General features: G+C 58.2%; 3 protein-coding genes across 5 annotated transcripts; 1 reads left to right on the forward strand and 2 right to left on the reverse strand.

Moving 5' to 3' along the window:
• Positions 1-62: 62 nt before the first annotated feature.
• Positions 63-4,970, reverse strand: CHPF (chondroitin polymerizing factor). Its single transcript, XM_039844874.1, has 4 exons — positions 4,376-4,970; positions 2,786-3,359; positions 2,097-2,276; positions 63-1,765 (listed from the first exon to the last, which is right to left on the reverse strand). The coding sequence occupies exons 1-4, from the start codon at positions 4,693-4,695 to the stop codon at positions 506-508; spliced, it is 2,334 nt and encodes a 777-aa protein (XP_039700808.1). The 5' UTR covers positions 4,696-4,970; the 3' UTR covers positions 63-505.
• TMEM198 (transmembrane protein 198) lies at positions 4,086-11,619 on the forward strand. Of its 3 annotated transcripts, none has more exons than XM_039844877.1 (6): positions 4,086-4,416; positions 5,313-5,542; positions 5,858-6,062; positions 8,577-9,152; positions 10,174-10,376; positions 10,756-11,619. In XM_039844877.1, exons 3-6 carry the CDS (start codon positions 5,897-5,899, stop codon positions 10,891-10,893), a joined length of 1,083 nt encoding a protein of 360 aa, XP_039700811.1. In that variant the 5' UTR covers positions 4,086-4,416; positions 5,313-5,542; positions 5,858-5,896; the 3' UTR covers positions 10,894-11,619. The 3 variants fall into 3 exon arrangements, with proteins under 3 accessions (XP_039700811.1, XP_039700813.1, XP_039700812.1); XM_039844879.1 differs by lacking the exon at positions 4,086-4,416 and adding an exon at positions 5,053-5,178; XM_039844878.1 differs by lacking the exon at positions 4,086-4,416 and adding an exon at positions 5,059-5,199.
• On the reverse strand, positions 4,878-15,407 carry LOC120587743 (obscurin-like protein 1). Its single transcript, XM_039844924.1, has 6 exons — positions 15,284-15,407; positions 14,650-14,762; positions 13,614-14,106; positions 13,187-13,291; positions 12,602-12,871; positions 4,878-5,013 (listed from the first exon to the last, which is right to left on the reverse strand). Exons 1-6 carry the CDS (start codon positions 15,405-15,407, stop codon positions 4,970-4,972), a joined length of 1,149 nt encoding a protein of 382 aa, XP_039700858.1. The 3' UTR covers positions 4,878-4,969.
• Between the last annotated feature and the right edge of the window lie 838 nt (positions 15,408-16,245).

A 16,245-nucleotide genomic window follows, 5' to 3' on the forward strand; every position in this document is an offset into this window, starting at 1 on the left:
CCATCGTCATCACCAGTGCTCCCTGCCCCCATATCTACCTCTCAGAAACTCAGAAAAACCAGTCCACATTCAGCCAGTTTATTAAAGGCAGGGAGCTTCATCAGGGGTCCAGAAGGGAGAAGCTGGGAGACGCCCCACCCTCCTCTCAGCTCCCCCCTTCACCAACTACTCATCTACAGCCCAGCCCCCAGGATTCAGACCCTAGAGGCAGGGCTGGCGTCAGGCAGACTTCACTGTATAAATACTGAGGCCACAGCTTGAAACAGCAGCGTCGGGGGGGTGGGGGACAAGAAAACTGGGTTTGGAGCAGGAAGGGGTGGCTCTGAGGGCACCTCCCCCAGGGCTTGTCCTGAGCCTGAGGACCCACAAAGCCAGGGAGAGGGGGCCAGTGGGCTACCCTGGAGTCTGGGGCTGTGGCCAGCCCTGTCCAGAGAGGCTGGCTGGTGGCTCTAGGTGGTTGAAGGAGAAGCGCCACTAGGCCAGGGATCTGGGGTGCAGGTCTGAGTCAGGTGCTGTTGCCCTGCTCCTGCTCAAAGAGCAGCATGGCGAGCTGGGTGCGGGAGCCCAGGCCCTCCAGGGCACTCTGGCGACAGCGATGGTACAGGTCCTCGCTGAGCCGCGCGCTGCAGGTCTGGGCCCGGTAGCGCTGCAGCAGCGCCGGCTCCACTGCCCGCAGCACGTGCAGGCCCGAGAAGCGCAGGAACAGCTCATACACATCCAAGCTCTCCAGGAGCTCCTCCTCCTGCTCCGAGGCAGCCGCGAGCCGCCCGCGGGCGGCCACGTAGTCGGAGTTGTAGAAGCAGGCCTCACTGGCTGCCTGGCGATCAAAGCGGCCAGTGTCTCGGCCCAGTTCCGGGGGCCCCGGGCCCTGTGGTGGGGCCACGACTGGGTGGAAAGCCTGGAAGTGCATGGGAAAGAAGGCCTGCCAGCCGGAGATGGCATGCATGCGGCAGCGGTTCAGGAAGTCAGGCGTGAGCACGGTGTCTGGCCCGGCCAGCATGAACAGCGTGTCCAGCGGGTGCTTCTTGGAGAGCAGATCCATGAGGCGCAGCGGTGATGGGGCGGCTGTCTGCACACTGAGCCAGGGCACCCGGGCACCGGGGAAACGCCGCTCCAGCTCTGCCACATGGGCCTTGACAGGTGCGAAGACATCCGCATGGGCCGCCCGCTGGGCCTGTCGCGGCTCATACAGTAGCAGCAGGGTCAGGGCTGCTGCAGCATCGCCAGGCTCCAGCGCTGCAGTGGCAAAGGCCTCCAGGAAGCCAGGGGCCAGGTCACGTTCAGCCGCAGCCAAAGGAAGTAACACAGTAAGTCGCGAGGCCTCGGTGACATAGGGCACAGGCAAGATCTCCACGCGGCTCAGTGGCCGTAGCAGCTGCACCCGGCGGGTGAGGGGCCGGCGGCCACCCTCGGGGGTCAGCGCCTCCAGTTGCAAGTCCAGTGTGTACTCCATACCCCGGGCAGGATCAAAGCGTCGGTAGCCGTTAACCAGCTGCTGCTTCTGGAGCCGCAGGGCTGGGTGGTACCGGCGATTGAGCTCCTCCAAGGCTGCCCCCAGAATGTCGGCCACGTCAGCCTGGTCAGCCCCACGCAGCGGGCAGCGGGGCGAGCCATCAGCACAGGAGAAAGCATGATGCTCGGTGAAATAGTCCCAGCGCAGCACCTCAAAGCGAGAGGCCGGGCGAGAGGGCGCTGGAATGCCCACAGGCCAGGTGGCTGCCCGCTCCCCATCAGCAGCCAGACGGCTGGTGTTCTGGATCTCCCACTGGGTTGGAGAAACAGACCATGAGCAAGACATAGACCCCAGGGGCCAGCACAGAGCTGGGGGACGGGGTGGGTAGCAGGTGCCACTCAGGATAGGTCCCCGGTCCCTGCCAACCTCTGCCCTCCTAGGGCCCCCCCACCTATCCTTTCCTTAGATGGAGGCAGCCTGAGAGTTAAAAGAAAGGGCTTCTGGAGAGGCTTTTCAGAAAAGACAGAAACAAACAGGGATTAGGGACAGCTGTATTCTGTGATTCTAGTGCTCATTTATTATTTCGCTGGGATCTCTAAGACTTCTCAGGACTTGCCTCCTGACTCCCTGGCCCAGACCATACCTGCAGCTCCTGGATCTCCTGGTATGTGCGTTCCAGCTCAGCTCGGGCAAAAGCTTTATGCAGCTGGTACATGTGCACTGGGTCACGTACAGGGTGGGCTGTCAAGGCACTGCGGAAACGAGGGTCCCCCTCTTGCACAGGCTCCCCAGGGCTCAGCTCCAGATAGCTATAGTGTACTCCCTGGGGAGAGAAGAGGAAGGGGTCCATAATGGGAATAATGATGAGACAGCCTCCCTAAACTCACCTCATAGTGTGTCTCATCTTCTCATTCTATGACCTGTTGTAGACTTGGAGTCAGAATTCTGTGAGTTTACATGCCTTGACCAGTTATGAGCTTTTATGACCTTGGGCAAGCCTCTACTAGCTCGTTTATGAAATGGGCATGCATCCTATCTCAGAACTGTCAGGGGTCTCAAATAAAATAATAGCCAACACTGAACACCTACTAGGTGCAAAGCCCCCTTGTTTTTTATAATCCTTATAACAACCCTGAGCAATAATTATTTCCATTGGTATGGATGAGGATACTGAAAGTCAAGAGATTCAGTAATTTACCCAAGGTCACGGGGATAGAAAAGGACAGAACTGGTATGGAAACTCAGGCCTCTATCTCCAAGCACCCCTTTGCCTCTCAAGGGAAGTGCACAAGCTCAGATAGGAGGCACCGGTGGGGTTGCTTATTTTCCCACCTCGTGGTCGCCTGTGCAGCCCACCCCGGTAGCATCCAGGATGCAGCGTCCCAGCCACTCATCGGGACGCGCACTGACGATGTCGTTGCGGCAGCTTTCCAGGTGGGGGCGCAGCTGCTGCAGAAGTGTGCGCGACAGCAGCACCCCAAAGCCGCCGTGGCAGTAGCGGCCTGGGGTGGGCTCTCCACCGATGAAGTCCTGGGGCAGGCCCAGATAGAGGTGGGCAGCGGCTGCCAGGCTGAGGCGGCCAGCTAAGCGTGCCAGTCCGTGCGCCTCTGTGTAGGTGGTATCAGGCACTAGGAAGAACCAGTCAAAGTCGTCGCCGTGCTGCTCCAGCAGGTGGCGCAGTGCCAGGTGCAGGTGCCCGATGGGCCGCTCCTCGCCCAGCGTCACCACAGCCATGCCTGGTGGTGCCCGGCGGCCCCGCGAGCCTGTCAGGAATACCACACGCTCTAGCCGGTGCCCCAGCGTGCGGTTCACGGCCACACCCAGCGTGGGCAACGTGGCCTGTGAGGTCAGCACTGCCACCAGCAGCCTCTGCCTGATGCCCAGCTCCGTGCTGATGTAGCGGGTCCTAGGGTAGGAGATCGCACAAGATTATCAGAAAGACAATGGGAATTCAGGAGGCAGCCTGCATGGACTCCTGCAAGTCGTGTCCTCTCTGGGCCTGTTTCCTTACCTATAACTAGATAAGGATAACAGTCAGCCTTATCCATACAGCGCTTTTGAGCAATATTCACGTAGACATGAGACATATTGTGGGTCCGATTCGGTGTTTCACTACTTAGTAGTTGTATCCTTGAACAAGTTATTTAACATATCGCTCTGAGCCTCAGTAACTACATCTGAAAAGTAGGGTTAATTGTATCTACTTAAAGCACTTAGGCAAATGCTTGGCTCATAGGTTCTCTACACATCATGTATATAGTACTTATTTCTATATAAGTATGCCATTATACCACAAATACATCACATAAATGATGTAATGAAATATATGGCATAGGGGTGTATTGAGTGTGTTTGGGGGAGGGGCGCACTGGAGTTTAGGGGTTCCAGTAACTTACCTTCCATAACACAGAAGGTAAGTTGCAGAACTGGAATTTGAACTCAGTGCTACTTAGGAGAAATTATTTCTCCTATTTCAACTCACTGGCAGTGCCATTAATGGGATGGCTACATCACTCCTCCCCCACAAATGTCACCCTGAAGTGTCCCACCCAGGAACAAGAGATACAGGTAAATCCTAGTTCTCTCTTTTCTCTTTCCCCTTCTCTATAAACCTACTCTACATATCAATCATTTCTCTAAACCCGACAGCCCAGCCAGGGAGCTAAGAGGCCCTTCGGGAGACCATGGGGCCGAGCCAGTTTTAGCACAGAGGAGGGCAAGTTCAGTCCAGGCCCGGACAGAGCCCAGAGTGGGCCTCAGATGGCCTCCGCAGCTCCCAGGGAAGCAGGGCCATCGGAAGTTATCAGGCTCCAAAGACTTCCTGGCCGGCCAGTCCCTTCCTTCCGGAGTCCCCGGCGGCCTCCCCAGCGTGCCCGTCGCGGCCGGTGCCCAGGAGGTGGGGCTGGCGGGGCCGATCCCTACCTGACGGCCTTTTTGGCGGCCTGGCCAGGCTGTGCAGGGTGGTAAGGCAAGACACGCGGCTCCCAGTTCTCCCCGGCGCCAGCGCCAGCGCCGGCCCCGGGCCTCTCGCGCTCGGCTCCGGGCTGCACTGAGTTGGGCCGGCGCGCTGCGTTGGTGTTGCCGCGCTGTGGCAGCTCAGAATCTCCGGGCTGGGGCGGCCCTGGGCCGCACGGCTCCTCCACCCAGGTGACGCTGAGCAGGCTCAGAGTGAAGCCCAGGGAGATGCCCACGGCCACGGGCCCGGCCGGCCGCAGCACAGACAGCAACAGCGATGCCCGCATGGCGCCGGGACCGCGGGCCCCGGGCCGGGGAGCAGCCCCGGAGCAGCCAGAGGAGGCTCGGAGGGGGCGGGACCGGGGAGGGGGCGGATCCGGAGGGCCCGGGCCAAGCTAGCGAGCCCGCTCGCTCCCCGCCGAGCAGAGCCCGCGGCCGGACCCGAATCCCCTGCGCCGCTCTCCAATTCCCTTCCGGCCGCCGCTCTGGACCGCTCCGGACCGCTCGGGGTCCCCGCTCTCGGCGTTGGAGCCTCTGCCGCTGCCACCGCTGTCCGACGTGTCACTGAGAGGGCCCCGCCCCCGGGGTGGGGTCTCGAGCTCCAGCTACCGGAGAGGGAGGAGAAGGGGGAGGTTAAAGGGAAGGACCCCCGGAAGTGCCCCCTCCTCAGTGGGGGAGAAGAAGACGCCGGGGGCGGAGTCCCCTACCTCCCCCCGGCGTGGTTGGTGCGTCCCGGGTGACGTCAGAAGCAGCCCGCCCCTGCCTGGATGGTGCGTCCTGAGTGACGTCAGGTGCTGAGACCGGAGCTGTCCATCAGCACCAAAGGCCGCGGGCGGCATCAGGGTATGGGGCCGCTGCTCTGGGGCAGCCCGAGCTCCTGCTCCTGCTCCTTTCCCTTCCCCAGGCCCAGCCCGAGTCCCCGGACGCCGCGGGACTGGAGTGCCAGCTGGTGTTGGAGGCGGAGCGGCGACGCCGCCACGAAGAGACAGGTCCCTCCGGCCCAGCAGCCCTCTTCCCCGCACATCGGACTTCTCGGACTCCAGTCAGCTGAGGCCTCTGCTGCCCCGCAACCCCGGCCCCTCCGGCCCCTGCATAACCTCTTTCGTTCGGAAGCTCAGGTCGCCTTTAGCCCAGGTAGATTTCGGGCAATCCCAGATTTAACCGCCCACAGACGAGTCTCCTGGCTGCCTCCTCACCGGCAGCACACTGCCCTCATCTCCCCCCAACCCAGTTCCCCTTTTAACTTCTTCGTCCTGGCCCCCTCTAGCCAAGCACTTTTGTCCCCTTTGTCTTTTGCTTCCCTCCACTTTAGGGATGCTCCCGAAGCTCCCTGATGTGGGCACCACTCCTTTGTCCACTGTGTCCTTGCCTAGTTCTCCCACTCCCATTCTTCTCTCATCCTGGTGGAGACCCAGGACTCCTCCTTGACTCCAACTTCCTCTCTGTCAGGCTGACCTGGGAGGGTGACTCCCTTCCATTGCCAGCACTATGCCCGGCACTGTGGCGACACTGCGGTTTCAGCTGCTGCCCCCTGAGCCAGATGATGTCTTCTGGGGTGCACCCTGTGAACAGCCCCTGGAGCGCAGGTACCAGGCACTGCCAGCCCTCGTCTGCATCATGTGCTGCCTGTTTGGAGTCGTCTACTGCTTCTTCGGTGAGACCCCCATCTCATCCCTCACCTGGGCTCCCCATTGTTTCCCTAAGTTATTTTTCTGAGGCGCCTCAAATCTTCTCCAGAACTTCACCACCACCACAAATAACTATCTTTTCTTTAGTTTTTTCTTTCATGCCACGTTTTCGTAGACCATTTAGACTCCAGATCCTAGAGAACACAGGTTTTTGAATTAGGCATGCTTCAATTTGAACCTGGTTCTGTTCCTTACTAATTGTGATGCCTTGGGCACAATAACCTGCCTGAGCTTGTTTTCTTATCTGAAGAGTGGGAACAATGATATTTACCTCACACGGGGTTATTGTGATAATTAGTAGGGACGCAGTAAATAATAGCTATTGTGGTGAAGATGTGTTTCAGTCACTGTGTTAGGTAGGCACCGAAAACATCTAGCACTGTGATTAAACCTGGTCCCTCACCACAGGGCATAGATGGGGAACAGATTTCTGGAACATTCACACCTGTGATACATGTTACAGTTGACCCTTGAACAACACCGGGGTTTGGGGTGCAGTTAAAAATCCACATATAACTTGTTCACCCTTGGCATTTGCAGATTCCCAACCATAGAACCAAAATGCTGTTTTTGACATGCAGTTGTTTGAATCCATGGATGTGAAACCCGGGGATACAGAGGGATGACTGTATATTTACTGAAAAAGAAATCTGTGTATAAGTGACTCACAAAGTTCAAATTTGTATTGTTCAAGGGTCAACTGTAGAGTAGGCTAGATGATAGTCACACACATGGATGTCACCTGCAAGGCAGGCTCCAGTAATTAGGGCCCCTGGGAACAGTTGAACAGGATGGATACTACATGTGGGAGTTCAGTTGAATGGGCAAGTGGGACCTGAAATCCAGCACATGCTCCACTTGCCAAACTCCGGCCCTTGGCACAAGGCTGCTTTGCCTAGAAGAAGGCACATCTTTTTCTAATTTGCAGAAAGGTACCATATGGTCTAGTGGAATAAGTGTCCAGTGATTCTACAGCAAGAGATACAGAACTTCAGAGAAGGGAGCTCTATGGGCGGGGGGCTCAACAAAAGCCTCCAGAAGGAGTATTATAAGCAACTAGAAGAAATGCAAAGGAAGCTGGGATGTCTGAGTTCTGTGCTGGGGAGAGGTGGGGTGAGACTTGTGCTCTGATGCCTCTACACCTCCTCCTAGAATGGCTGGGCAGTAGGCAGGAATGGAAGCCAGATGGTCCTTTCCTTCCACCCCCAAATTCTTGGCTGAACAATTGCAGAGTGGGCAAGAAGAAGTGCCCCTCTCAGGGTTCAGGACACATTCTGAGCCTCCATGGAATCTATGTCACCTCCCTCCCTCCCCTATCCATATCCACTCCCTCTGCATTTGCTCAGTGCATCCTGACGTTCCCTCTCCTGGGCTTGTCTGGCACCCTCCCCCCCTTGGATGTCCTTACTCCCTGTCTCTTAGACTCTGAGCCCTTGTGTATCCTCTACTCCTCTTTCTAGCCCCAGAACCTCCTGGATTCTGATGCTTCCCCTCAGTCCTAGAACTGAATCTCCTCTTTGACCTTTCTCTTCCTGACCCCTCGATCTCCATCTTCCCAACTGTTCAGGATCTACAAGGCCCTCACTCTTCCAGGTACCCTTAATGGGTCCAAAGGCCCTATAACCTCCATTTCCCTGAAACTCCACAACTGCTATTTCACCTCCTTTTTGACTCCCCATGACCCTTTGTAAACCCTAGTGACCCCTGCCCGACTCCCAGTTATCTCTTCACCTTTCATCCCTCTGACTCCATTTCTCTAACTCTCTGATCCCTAGGATCCCATTGCCTTATGGTCCCTCCCCCACCATGTTCTCAGTAATCCCATTTCTCTGGCCTCAATATTACCCTCTCTCTGAATGATTTAATACTCTCAATGATTCCACGTCTGTCAATCCCCCTGACCTGCAAAGACCTCATGTCCTGGAACCAGTCCCTAACAACCCTGCTTCCCCCTTCTCTTTATAACCTTTAATGGTGTCATGTCTCTGAAGCCCTTAACCACCATTTCCAAGACCCCATCTTTCTGAATCTATGAGGCTTTCATCTCTCAAATTCTTTCCGATTTCCAAATACCTCATCTCTTTGAACAATCCTTCCCCACAGACCCCAATGACTCTACCGCTGATCCCCTTATGGCCCAAGTGACCTATCTCTCTGATCCCTATGATCCCAAAGACCCCAGTGACCCTATCACTGATTCATTCTCGACTCTAGTGACCTACCTCTGACTCCTCTGACCCTCAAAGACCCAATACTCATCTCAATGACTGTCTATTTTCCAATAACTCCCAATGACCTATCTCTCTGATGTACCTTGGCCCCATCGCTGGTTCCCTCAGCACCCCAAAGACCCTTAAATCTCTGATTTTAGTGTCCTGCCTCTGGTTCCCCTGTAATTTCATGTCCCTGACCCCTCTGACCTTTTGCCTCTAGCTCAGTGACCTCACGTTGGCCCCTCACTAGCCCCTGTTCCCCTCCAGGTTACCGCTGCTTCAAGGCAGTGCTCTTCCTCACTGGGTTGCTGTTTGGCTCGGTGGTCATCTTCCTGCTGTGCTACCGAGAGAGGGTGTTGGAGACGCAGCTGAGTGCCGGGGCGAGTGCGGGCATCGCTCTGGGCATCGGTTTGCTCTGCGGGCTGGTGGCCATGCTGGTGCGCAGCGTGGGCCTCTTCCTGGTGGGGCTGCTGCTGGGACTGCTGCTCGCCGCTGCCGCCCTGCTGGGCTCTGCACCCTACTACCAGCCGGCCTCCGTGTGGGGCCCACTGGGGCTGCTGCTGGGGGGCGGCCTGCTCTGTGCCCTGCTCACGCTGCGCTGGCCCCGCCCACTCACCACCCTGGCCACCGCCGTGACTGGTGCCGCGCTCATTGCCACCGCCGCTGACTACTTTGCTGAGCTGCTGCTGCTGGGACGCTATGCGATGGAGCGGCTGCGAGCCGCCCCCGTGCCCCCCCTCTGCTGGCGGAGCTGGGCCCTGTTGGCACTTTGGCCCCTGCTCAGCCTGATGGGCGTTTTGGTGCAGTGGCGGGTGACAGCTGAGGGGGACTCCCACACGGAAGGTGAGATGGTACAAGCCAGGGTGGGCATGAGAGAATTGATGTGGGGAAGGGGCTGAGTGATTGGGGAGTGGGAGAAGAAGCTGTACACACCAAGGTTAGAGAGGTGACTCGCTCGGGGTGACTCGCTGTGGGAAGATAGGGTCTCAGTGGCACCATTCATTCCACAACAATGTATGGAGCGGCAGCTCTGTGCGGAGCCCATTCCAGACACCGGGGGATACAGCAGAGACAAACAGAAAAGGTCTCTACCCTTATAGGGTGACATTTGGGTCGGCGAAGACAGATAATAGACATGCAAAGATAATTTCAGTTATGTGGAGCGACATGAAAGAGAGATGTAGGGTAATATGAAAGAGTGACCTATAGAGCCTATTAGAGACAGGGTGCTCAAGGAAGGCCACGTGGAAGAGGTGACATTTAAGCAGAGTGCTGAAGGATCAGGGGCCAGCCAGGCAAAGAGCTAGGGAAGAGGGAGTAGCAAGGGCAGGGGCCTGAAAAGGAATGGGCTTGGCTTGTTGAGGAAGTGGGGCTGGAGTGTGGTGGCTGAGGGATGCCCTCCGAGCCATGATGAGAACTCTGGATTTTATTAGAAGGGCAATGAGATACTGTTAGACATTTAAAGCAGGGAGGATATGATCTAATTTAGCATTTGGAATGCTCGTTTTGGCCGCTGAGTGTAGAGAGCCCTGGGGAAGGCAAGTGTAGAAGGGGAACCAGTGAGGAGGCAGCTGTGGTTGTCCGGTAGAGAGATGACAGAGGCTGGTCTCGGCAAGTCACCTAGGGCTCAGGGTTGGGAGAAGGATAATAGCTGGAGAGAGGACACTTTGGAAGTCTAGGAATCTTCCATAAAGACCTTTGGAGGTAAAGAACAACGGAAATCCCATTTGGGAGGTGTGAGACCAGGAAAGAAAAGGGGGAGGTTATAGACAAGGGGAGTCTGGAAGCCTGGAGCCCCTAGGTAGGAAAGGAGGAGATGAGGCACGTGGGCCTCTGAGACCCTTCTCTGCCCGTCCCGTCACAGTGGTCATCAGCCGGCAGCGACGGCGTGTGCAGTTGATGCGGATTCGGCAGCAGGAAGAGCGCAAGGAGAAGCGGCGCAAGAAGAGGCCCCCTCGGGCTCCCTCCAGAGGCCCCCGGGCTCCTCCGAGGCCTAGGCCCCCTGCCCCTGCTTATCGGCGCAGGCCAGTGCCCATCAAACGCTTCAATGGAGATGTCCTCTCCCCGGTGAGCACCCTGAGCCCCTCCAGTCCAAATCGCGGAGAAGGGAATGTTGTAGAGTCTGTCCAGCTCAGGACTGGGCCTTCCCCAGGGTCTAGTCATTGTCTAGAAGATCTATTGCTTGTCCACACTTTGTAACCTTTGCATCAGGAGCCTGTTGGACCCAGGTCTGGGATGGGGGAAAGGTGTCTGAGGATTAATTTTAATGAGGGATGGTACAGGGTAGGGTTTCAGCGCTGTGGACTGTGCTGCGGTGAGGTCCTGGGCCTTCATCAATCTGGGATGGCTCAGGCTTGTGAGGGTGCAGGGAGAGAATGTTTGCCTGAGGTGGCTCTCAGGGCAGGGGTCTGCAGCCATACTCACACCTGTGTTTACTCTCCCACAGAGCTATATCCAGAGCTTCCGGGATCGGCAGACAGGGAGCTCACTGAGCTCCTTCATGGCCTCACCCACAGACACGGACTATGAATATGGGTCCCAGGGACCACTGACAGCCTGCTCAGGGCCCCCTGTGCGGGTATAGCAGTATAGCTGCTCCCGCCTGCCCGGGCTCTGCAGTCAACAGCTCTGTCAGCTTGGGGAGGCCTTCTGGGGCACCACCCAGTCTGCCTGTGGGTGTTCTTCCCCCACCCTGGAGAAGACTGGCCTGGCTGCTAGAAGGGAGGACCTGTCTCAGGCTAAGCCTGGCCTGAGAGAAAGCCCCCTCCCAAGCTCCCAAGGGGCTCCTGAGGGATGTGGGGTGTGCTCAGGGTTGTGAGTGTGTCACCTGTGTGTGTGTGTGCGTGGAAGGGTGGGCTTAGAAGGGACAATGGGACACTTGCCTTAGATTTCTGATTGGTAGGGCTTCTGCAAGGTTGGCCCCACCTCCTCCCCCACAGCTGGGGTTCCATGGGCCGCTCTCCTGCATGTCTAAGTGGAGGAGGTCTGCCTTCTTCCCCCATCGCTCTGCCTCTCAACCAGACTCATCTAAGGCTTCTTGTCCTTGTCCATGGGGCAAACTGCAGCACCCCTCACCCTGGTCCCCTGTCCTCTGCAAAGCCACCAGCCTGAGGACAGTGGCAGAGGATGGGGTTAGGGGTGCTGTTCTGGGGTGGGTTGGGGTGGGGAGCTGGGGGCAGTGGACTTAAATGCATGGTGCATGTCTGGTGTCTGTCATGCCATCCTGGACACCTCATGCTTCTGTCTCCCCCCACCCCACCCTGTTTTACATCTTTTATAAATGTGCCAAACTAGTGGCTTCTGCCAGGAATGGTGGTCTTCAGTGGCTGGCACGTCCATGGGCCAAGTTAGAAGCACTGTTGCTCTTGGTCTCCTGTGTCACTCACTACACAGGGGCTCCAGGCAAGTTCTGCCTTCCTACATCACACAGAGAGCCAGGGAAAGGGGCTGCATCGCTTTTATTGTCTCCCAACATCTCTGGTTCCCCTGTTCCCCCGCCCCTGCCCAGGATAAAGACACGAGCCTTCCAAGCTGTCCGAGGGCACCCGCCTGGCCTGGTTCGGTCCTCCTAGCTACCTGCAGAGGAATGACTTCGCGTGGGGCTGGGGAGGGAATGGGTACCACCTTCCTCCCCTGGCAGAGGCTGGGTACCCACACAGAAGCAGGGCCATCACCCTCTGCCCCACCCTTTCTGGGCTTTTGTTGGGGCTATCTGGGGGAATGGGAAAGTGGGAGTCGGTTAGGAGTGGAGCAAGGCATCTGAAGGGAACTCAGAAATTCGAGTGGAAGGTGGGGCATCTCCTATATGGAAGAGGAAAGAAATGAGACGAGCTCTGGAGCCCTCTGCCCAGGCTAATGTTGAACTCACTGAGACCGGCAGAAGCCAGCTGGGCGGAGGGCAGAAGGGGAGTGAGGAGTAGTTGGGGAGCACAGACCAGGAGCCAGTAGTTGAGAAGGAGAGGAACTCAGGTACAACTGGGGCATTCAGGAGAGACAAACATGGTCCAGAGGCAGGAGGGAGTGAGAGAAGCTGGGACAGGAAGGGGTGTAGAAAGGTGGCAACAACTGCCCTAAACCAAGTGGTTCCTGTTGAGAACACAGCTCTCTCCTCTCCTCAGCCTGGGTGACAACTCCCGCCTCCCTACTCCTTACCTTCAACACATCCCAGAACCAACTTGCTATCTTTTGTCCTGGAAAACCTTGGGGTAGCCCACCCACCTGCTCCTAGGCGACCCTTCCTGCCTGGCCAGCCCGCCTGCCACTCTAACCTCTGCCCAGTAGGCTTCACTCACCCTCTACCAGCAGCCGCGTGTGCGCGCTGTCCTGGCCGGCCTGGCAGCAATAGGTGCCCTGGTCCTCAGGTCGCACGTCATGGATGACCAGGCTGTGGGTGGAGCCATGGCTGCGCAGCTCGTACTTGTCTCCCGGACACAGCTTGACCCCCTCCCGCAACCAGCACACGTGGTCCCCCGAGCGGGACACAGTCACCTCCAGCACGGCCCGGCGGCCGACTAGGACCGTCTTCTCGCGAGGGGGGCGGCGGCACATCTGCAGAGGCAGTGCTAGGGGTGGAGAACGAGGGCTTAAGTTAATAGGGACACGCAGGGCCCCCAGGAGGAGAAATGCATCTTCCCTGCCCCTGCAGCCTCGACTCCTGGTCTCAGATCTCTATGCCACCAGCCCGTTCCTCCGTACCCCCAACCCAAAGTCTCCTCCTCCCCGTCTCCTCAGGAAATCCACTGCCCTCTGTGACCTGCCCCAGGAGAGCCCCTTGAGGAAAGGAGGTGGGGGAGACAGCGTTCCTAGGACCAAGCCGCCAGCCTGCCAGTCCCAGGGATGTGATGCCCACTCCTGGGGGTCCCCCCGCAGTTGCTCACCCTCCACCTCCAGCTCAGCCACGGACTGGGCGGGTCCTGCCTGGAAGTGAACCTCGCCGGCTTCCTCCGTGCGCAGCTCGCTCAGCACCAGAATATGTTTCTTCCCTGAGGGGGGGCGGGTGCGCTAGCGAGGCCAGAGCTTCCTCTGGGGAGGATTCGGGGATGAGGGTAGGGCCAGAGTAGATCCCTGGGTCGGTTCGGACTCGATAAATGCGCTGGGGTGAACGGAATTGGGATGCGAAGGTGGAAGAGGAGCGGGCCAGGACCGAGGGCTCAGCACTGGGGGCCGCGGATAAACAGGGAAGAGGCTCGTTGGGTCGTGGGGCGGGCCCATTCTAGTAGGAGGCGGGGCCTATCTTAGTGGGTGGGGTCTCTATGCGTCGGGGGCGGGGCAGCAAGGAGCCAGAGTGGATGCAGTCTGCCAGACCTTCCTGTCGGATGCGGACGCGGCCTCCAGGTCTCAGTGGGCGGCCTCCGAGCTTCCAGCTCCCGGTGATCTCGACCTCTGACACGGTGCACTCGAACGTGGCGCTGTCGCCTTCGCGGGCGCGCACCGACCGGAGCTCGGAGAGCACAGACACCACGCGCTCTGGGGCGGAGTCGGGGGCGTGAGGCGGGGCGGGGCGGGGCGGAGCGGAGGCAGCAGACCACGCCCACACCTCTCCCCTCTCCCAACAAGCTCCGGAGTCCGTCCGTGGGGAAGGCGGGTCTGCGGTCCCCGAGTTCGCATCAGTGCCCCCCCGCAGTAGTGCCCCGTACCCACCGCGCACTGTCAGGCGGACGGGTCCGGCACGAGCAGGCCCCACCGCGCAGCTGTAGTTCCCGGCGTCCAAGGGGCTGCAGCGCCGCAGCTGGAGAAGGCGCCGCGTGCCGAGGGCCTGGAGCCTGAGCCGAGGGCTGGGGATGAGCCGGCGCCCATCCTAAGGGGCGGGAGTGGCAAAGAGTTGGGGCGAATTCGGCTGGGCACCGGCGACCGCAGCCCACGGAGGCGGCGGCGCCCTCTGTTGATGTCAAGCGATTTCTAGGCGCGGTGATGCTTGTCTGTGTCCCCCAGCTGGGGTCGGGCCGTCCTGTGCCTGCGGGCTGTGCCAGGAGCCTCACTGGGAAGATGTCACCCTTTAGGGATGTTAAGGCTGAGAAGGGGCGCCACAGGCGTGGGAAGCCCAGATTCATGTACCCATAGCACTGGCCATGAGCTTGGATTCTGGAATTAGGCAAACCTGGATTCAAATATGGGTCCTACCCCTTTTGTCTGTCCCTGGGCAATTCTCACCCCATAGAGCCTCAGTCTCCTTATAGCTAACACTGAGATAACAAGATTTACCTCAAAGGGTTGCTGTAATGATTAAAGGATTAAATGTAAATCTGAGTACAGTGCCAGGAACATCTGCTCAGTGAGTATTAGTTGTTTTGTTATTATTATTACAGTGCCAAGGTGGTCTGGGATGGGGCTGGGCTCTGACCTTCTCCCAGGTGACATCAGCCAAGGCCTGGGAAAGCTCGCATTCGAACGTAGCTGTGTCGCCCTCGGTCACCTCAAGGTCCTGTGGCCCTTGCACAATGGTCACTGGGGCCTCTGGGAGTGGGAAAAGGAGGACAGTGCAGAGAGAGCAGGGCTCAGGGCAGGATGGGGACCCAGCTTACAGGGACAGGGAGAACACACGTGGGCACAAGGTGTCAGTGGTGGACAGGTTTTGACAAGGTGATTAGTGGAAGCCACTAGTGAGTGGGGGATGTGCTGGGACGAGTAGTCAGTGGGGGATGCTGGCCAGTGGAGGACACAGTGGGGTTACAGGGGTCAATGGGGCAGGAGTAGACAGCTGGCAGTAACCCTTTAAGGTGGTCAGTAGGGGACATGCTGGTGCTGGAGGGGCATGGTAGGGAACCGAAGCAGAGATGCCAGTGGAGTCACCCACAGACAGGCATGGCCAGTGGATGCCACACTTGGCTAGAATGAACAGGAGACACTGGACAGTGGGGGACACGGTGGATTCAGAGGAGCAATGGGGGGGCTCTAAGCAGGTGTTGTCAGTGGGGAATACACTAGGCTAGAAGCAAAAATGGGGGACACTGAAGCAAAGTTGCTAGTGGAGTCACCCTTAGGCACAAACAGTGGATCATTGGGACTTGTGGTCAGAAGAGCACACTCGAGCAGGCAGAGAAGGACACAGCAGGCAGGCATGGTCAGTGAGGCCACACTCAGAGTGGTCAGTGGGGCCATGGTCAGGCAGGCAGACAACGGAGACCACGCTGGCATAGGCATGCTCACAGTGGAACAGTCAGTGGTTCACAGGGACTGGAGGGTCAGTGGAGCCACGCTTAGGTAGGGCAGCCACCGGGGCCACACGGGGCCAAACATTCAGGGAACTCACACGCTGGCAGAGAGGTCAGCGAGGGGCACACTGGGACAGGCATGGTCAGTGGGAGCCACACAGGTAGTGGGATCAGTAGAGTCACACCCAGGCTGGTCAGCAGGTGGGCAGCGGTCCCAGAGACCGCACCTCTCACAGTGAGTCTGGCTGCACAGCGTAGGGAGTCCGTAGTGAAGGAGACGCAGCCTGAGTCAGCCAGGCCCAAGCCACTGAGTACCAGGTGGTGAGTGTGGCCCTCTGCATGAATGTGGCACTGGGGCCCTGGGTGCAGCCGGACTCCACCCCGGGCCCATTCCCCAGTCACGCCATCCTGGGACAGCTCCAGTTGGAAGGTGGCGCTGCCCCCTTCAATGATGGTCACATCCTTCAGAGGCTGCAGCACCCTTAGCTGCCTTGCTGGTGGGGGGAGATGGGGGAGAGAGGAAGGATGAGGCTTCCAACTCTGAGCACAGGTTTAGGTGGGCTCATGCATCTCTTGGCCCTACGTGCACCACCCCTAACACCCAATCTCGTAAGGACCTATTAAACAAAACTCAGAACCAGGGTGCAGGAAGAAGGGAGCTCACCAGATTTGGGGGGAGAGAAGTGGTTATTGGGGTTAGAAGAGGGGACACACAAAGGAGTGAGGTCTGGTTAGAGAACTGAGGAGTCTGGGTGGGGGATGCTGTGACACTGGAAGGAACACAG

This window comes from Pteropus medius, unplaced genomic scaffold (assembly GCF_902729225.1).
Source record: "Pteropus medius unplaced genomic scaffold, Ma_sr-lr_union100, whole genome shotgun sequence".
Lineage (NCBI taxonomy): Eukaryota > Metazoa > Chordata > Mammalia > Chiroptera > Pteropodidae > Pteropus > Pteropus medius.

Coding starts and splice junctions, on each gene's coding strand:
- CHPF (XM_039844874.1), bottom strand. CDS start 4,695: ATGCGGGCATCGCTGTTGCTGTCTGTGCTGCGGCCGGCCGGGCCCGTG. Junction 3,360..4,375: donor GCCGCCAAAAAGGCCGTCAG/GTAGGGATCGGC, acceptor CTCCTACCCTAG/GACCCGCTACATCAGCACGG. Junction 1,766..2,096: donor AGGAGATCCAGGAGCTGCAG/GTATGGTCTGGG, acceptor TCTCCAACCCAG/TGGGAGATCCAGAACACCAG.
- LOC120587743 (XM_039844924.1), bottom strand. CDS start 15,407: ATGGCCCCACTGACCACTCTGAGTGTGGCCTCACTGACCATGCCTGCC. Junction 14,763..15,283: donor TCCACTGTTTGTGCCTAAGG/GTGACTCCACTA, acceptor TCCCACTCCCAG/AGGCCCCAGTGACCATTGTG. Junction 14,107..14,649: donor CTGATGTCACCTGGGAGAAG/GTCAGAGCCCAG, acceptor CCCGCCCCTTAG/GATGGGCGCCGGCTCATCCC.
- TMEM198 (XM_039844877.1), top strand. CDS start 5,897: ATGCCCGGCACTGTGGCGACACTGCGGTTTCAGCTGCTGCCCCCTGAG. Junction 9,153..10,173: donor GGGGGACTCCCACACGGAAG/GTGAGATGGTAC, acceptor GTCCCGTCACAG/TGGTCATCAGCCGGCAGCGA. Junction 10,377..10,755: donor ATGGAGATGTCCTCTCCCCG/GTGAGCACCCTG, acceptor ACTCTCCCACAG/AGCTATATCCAGAGCTTCCG.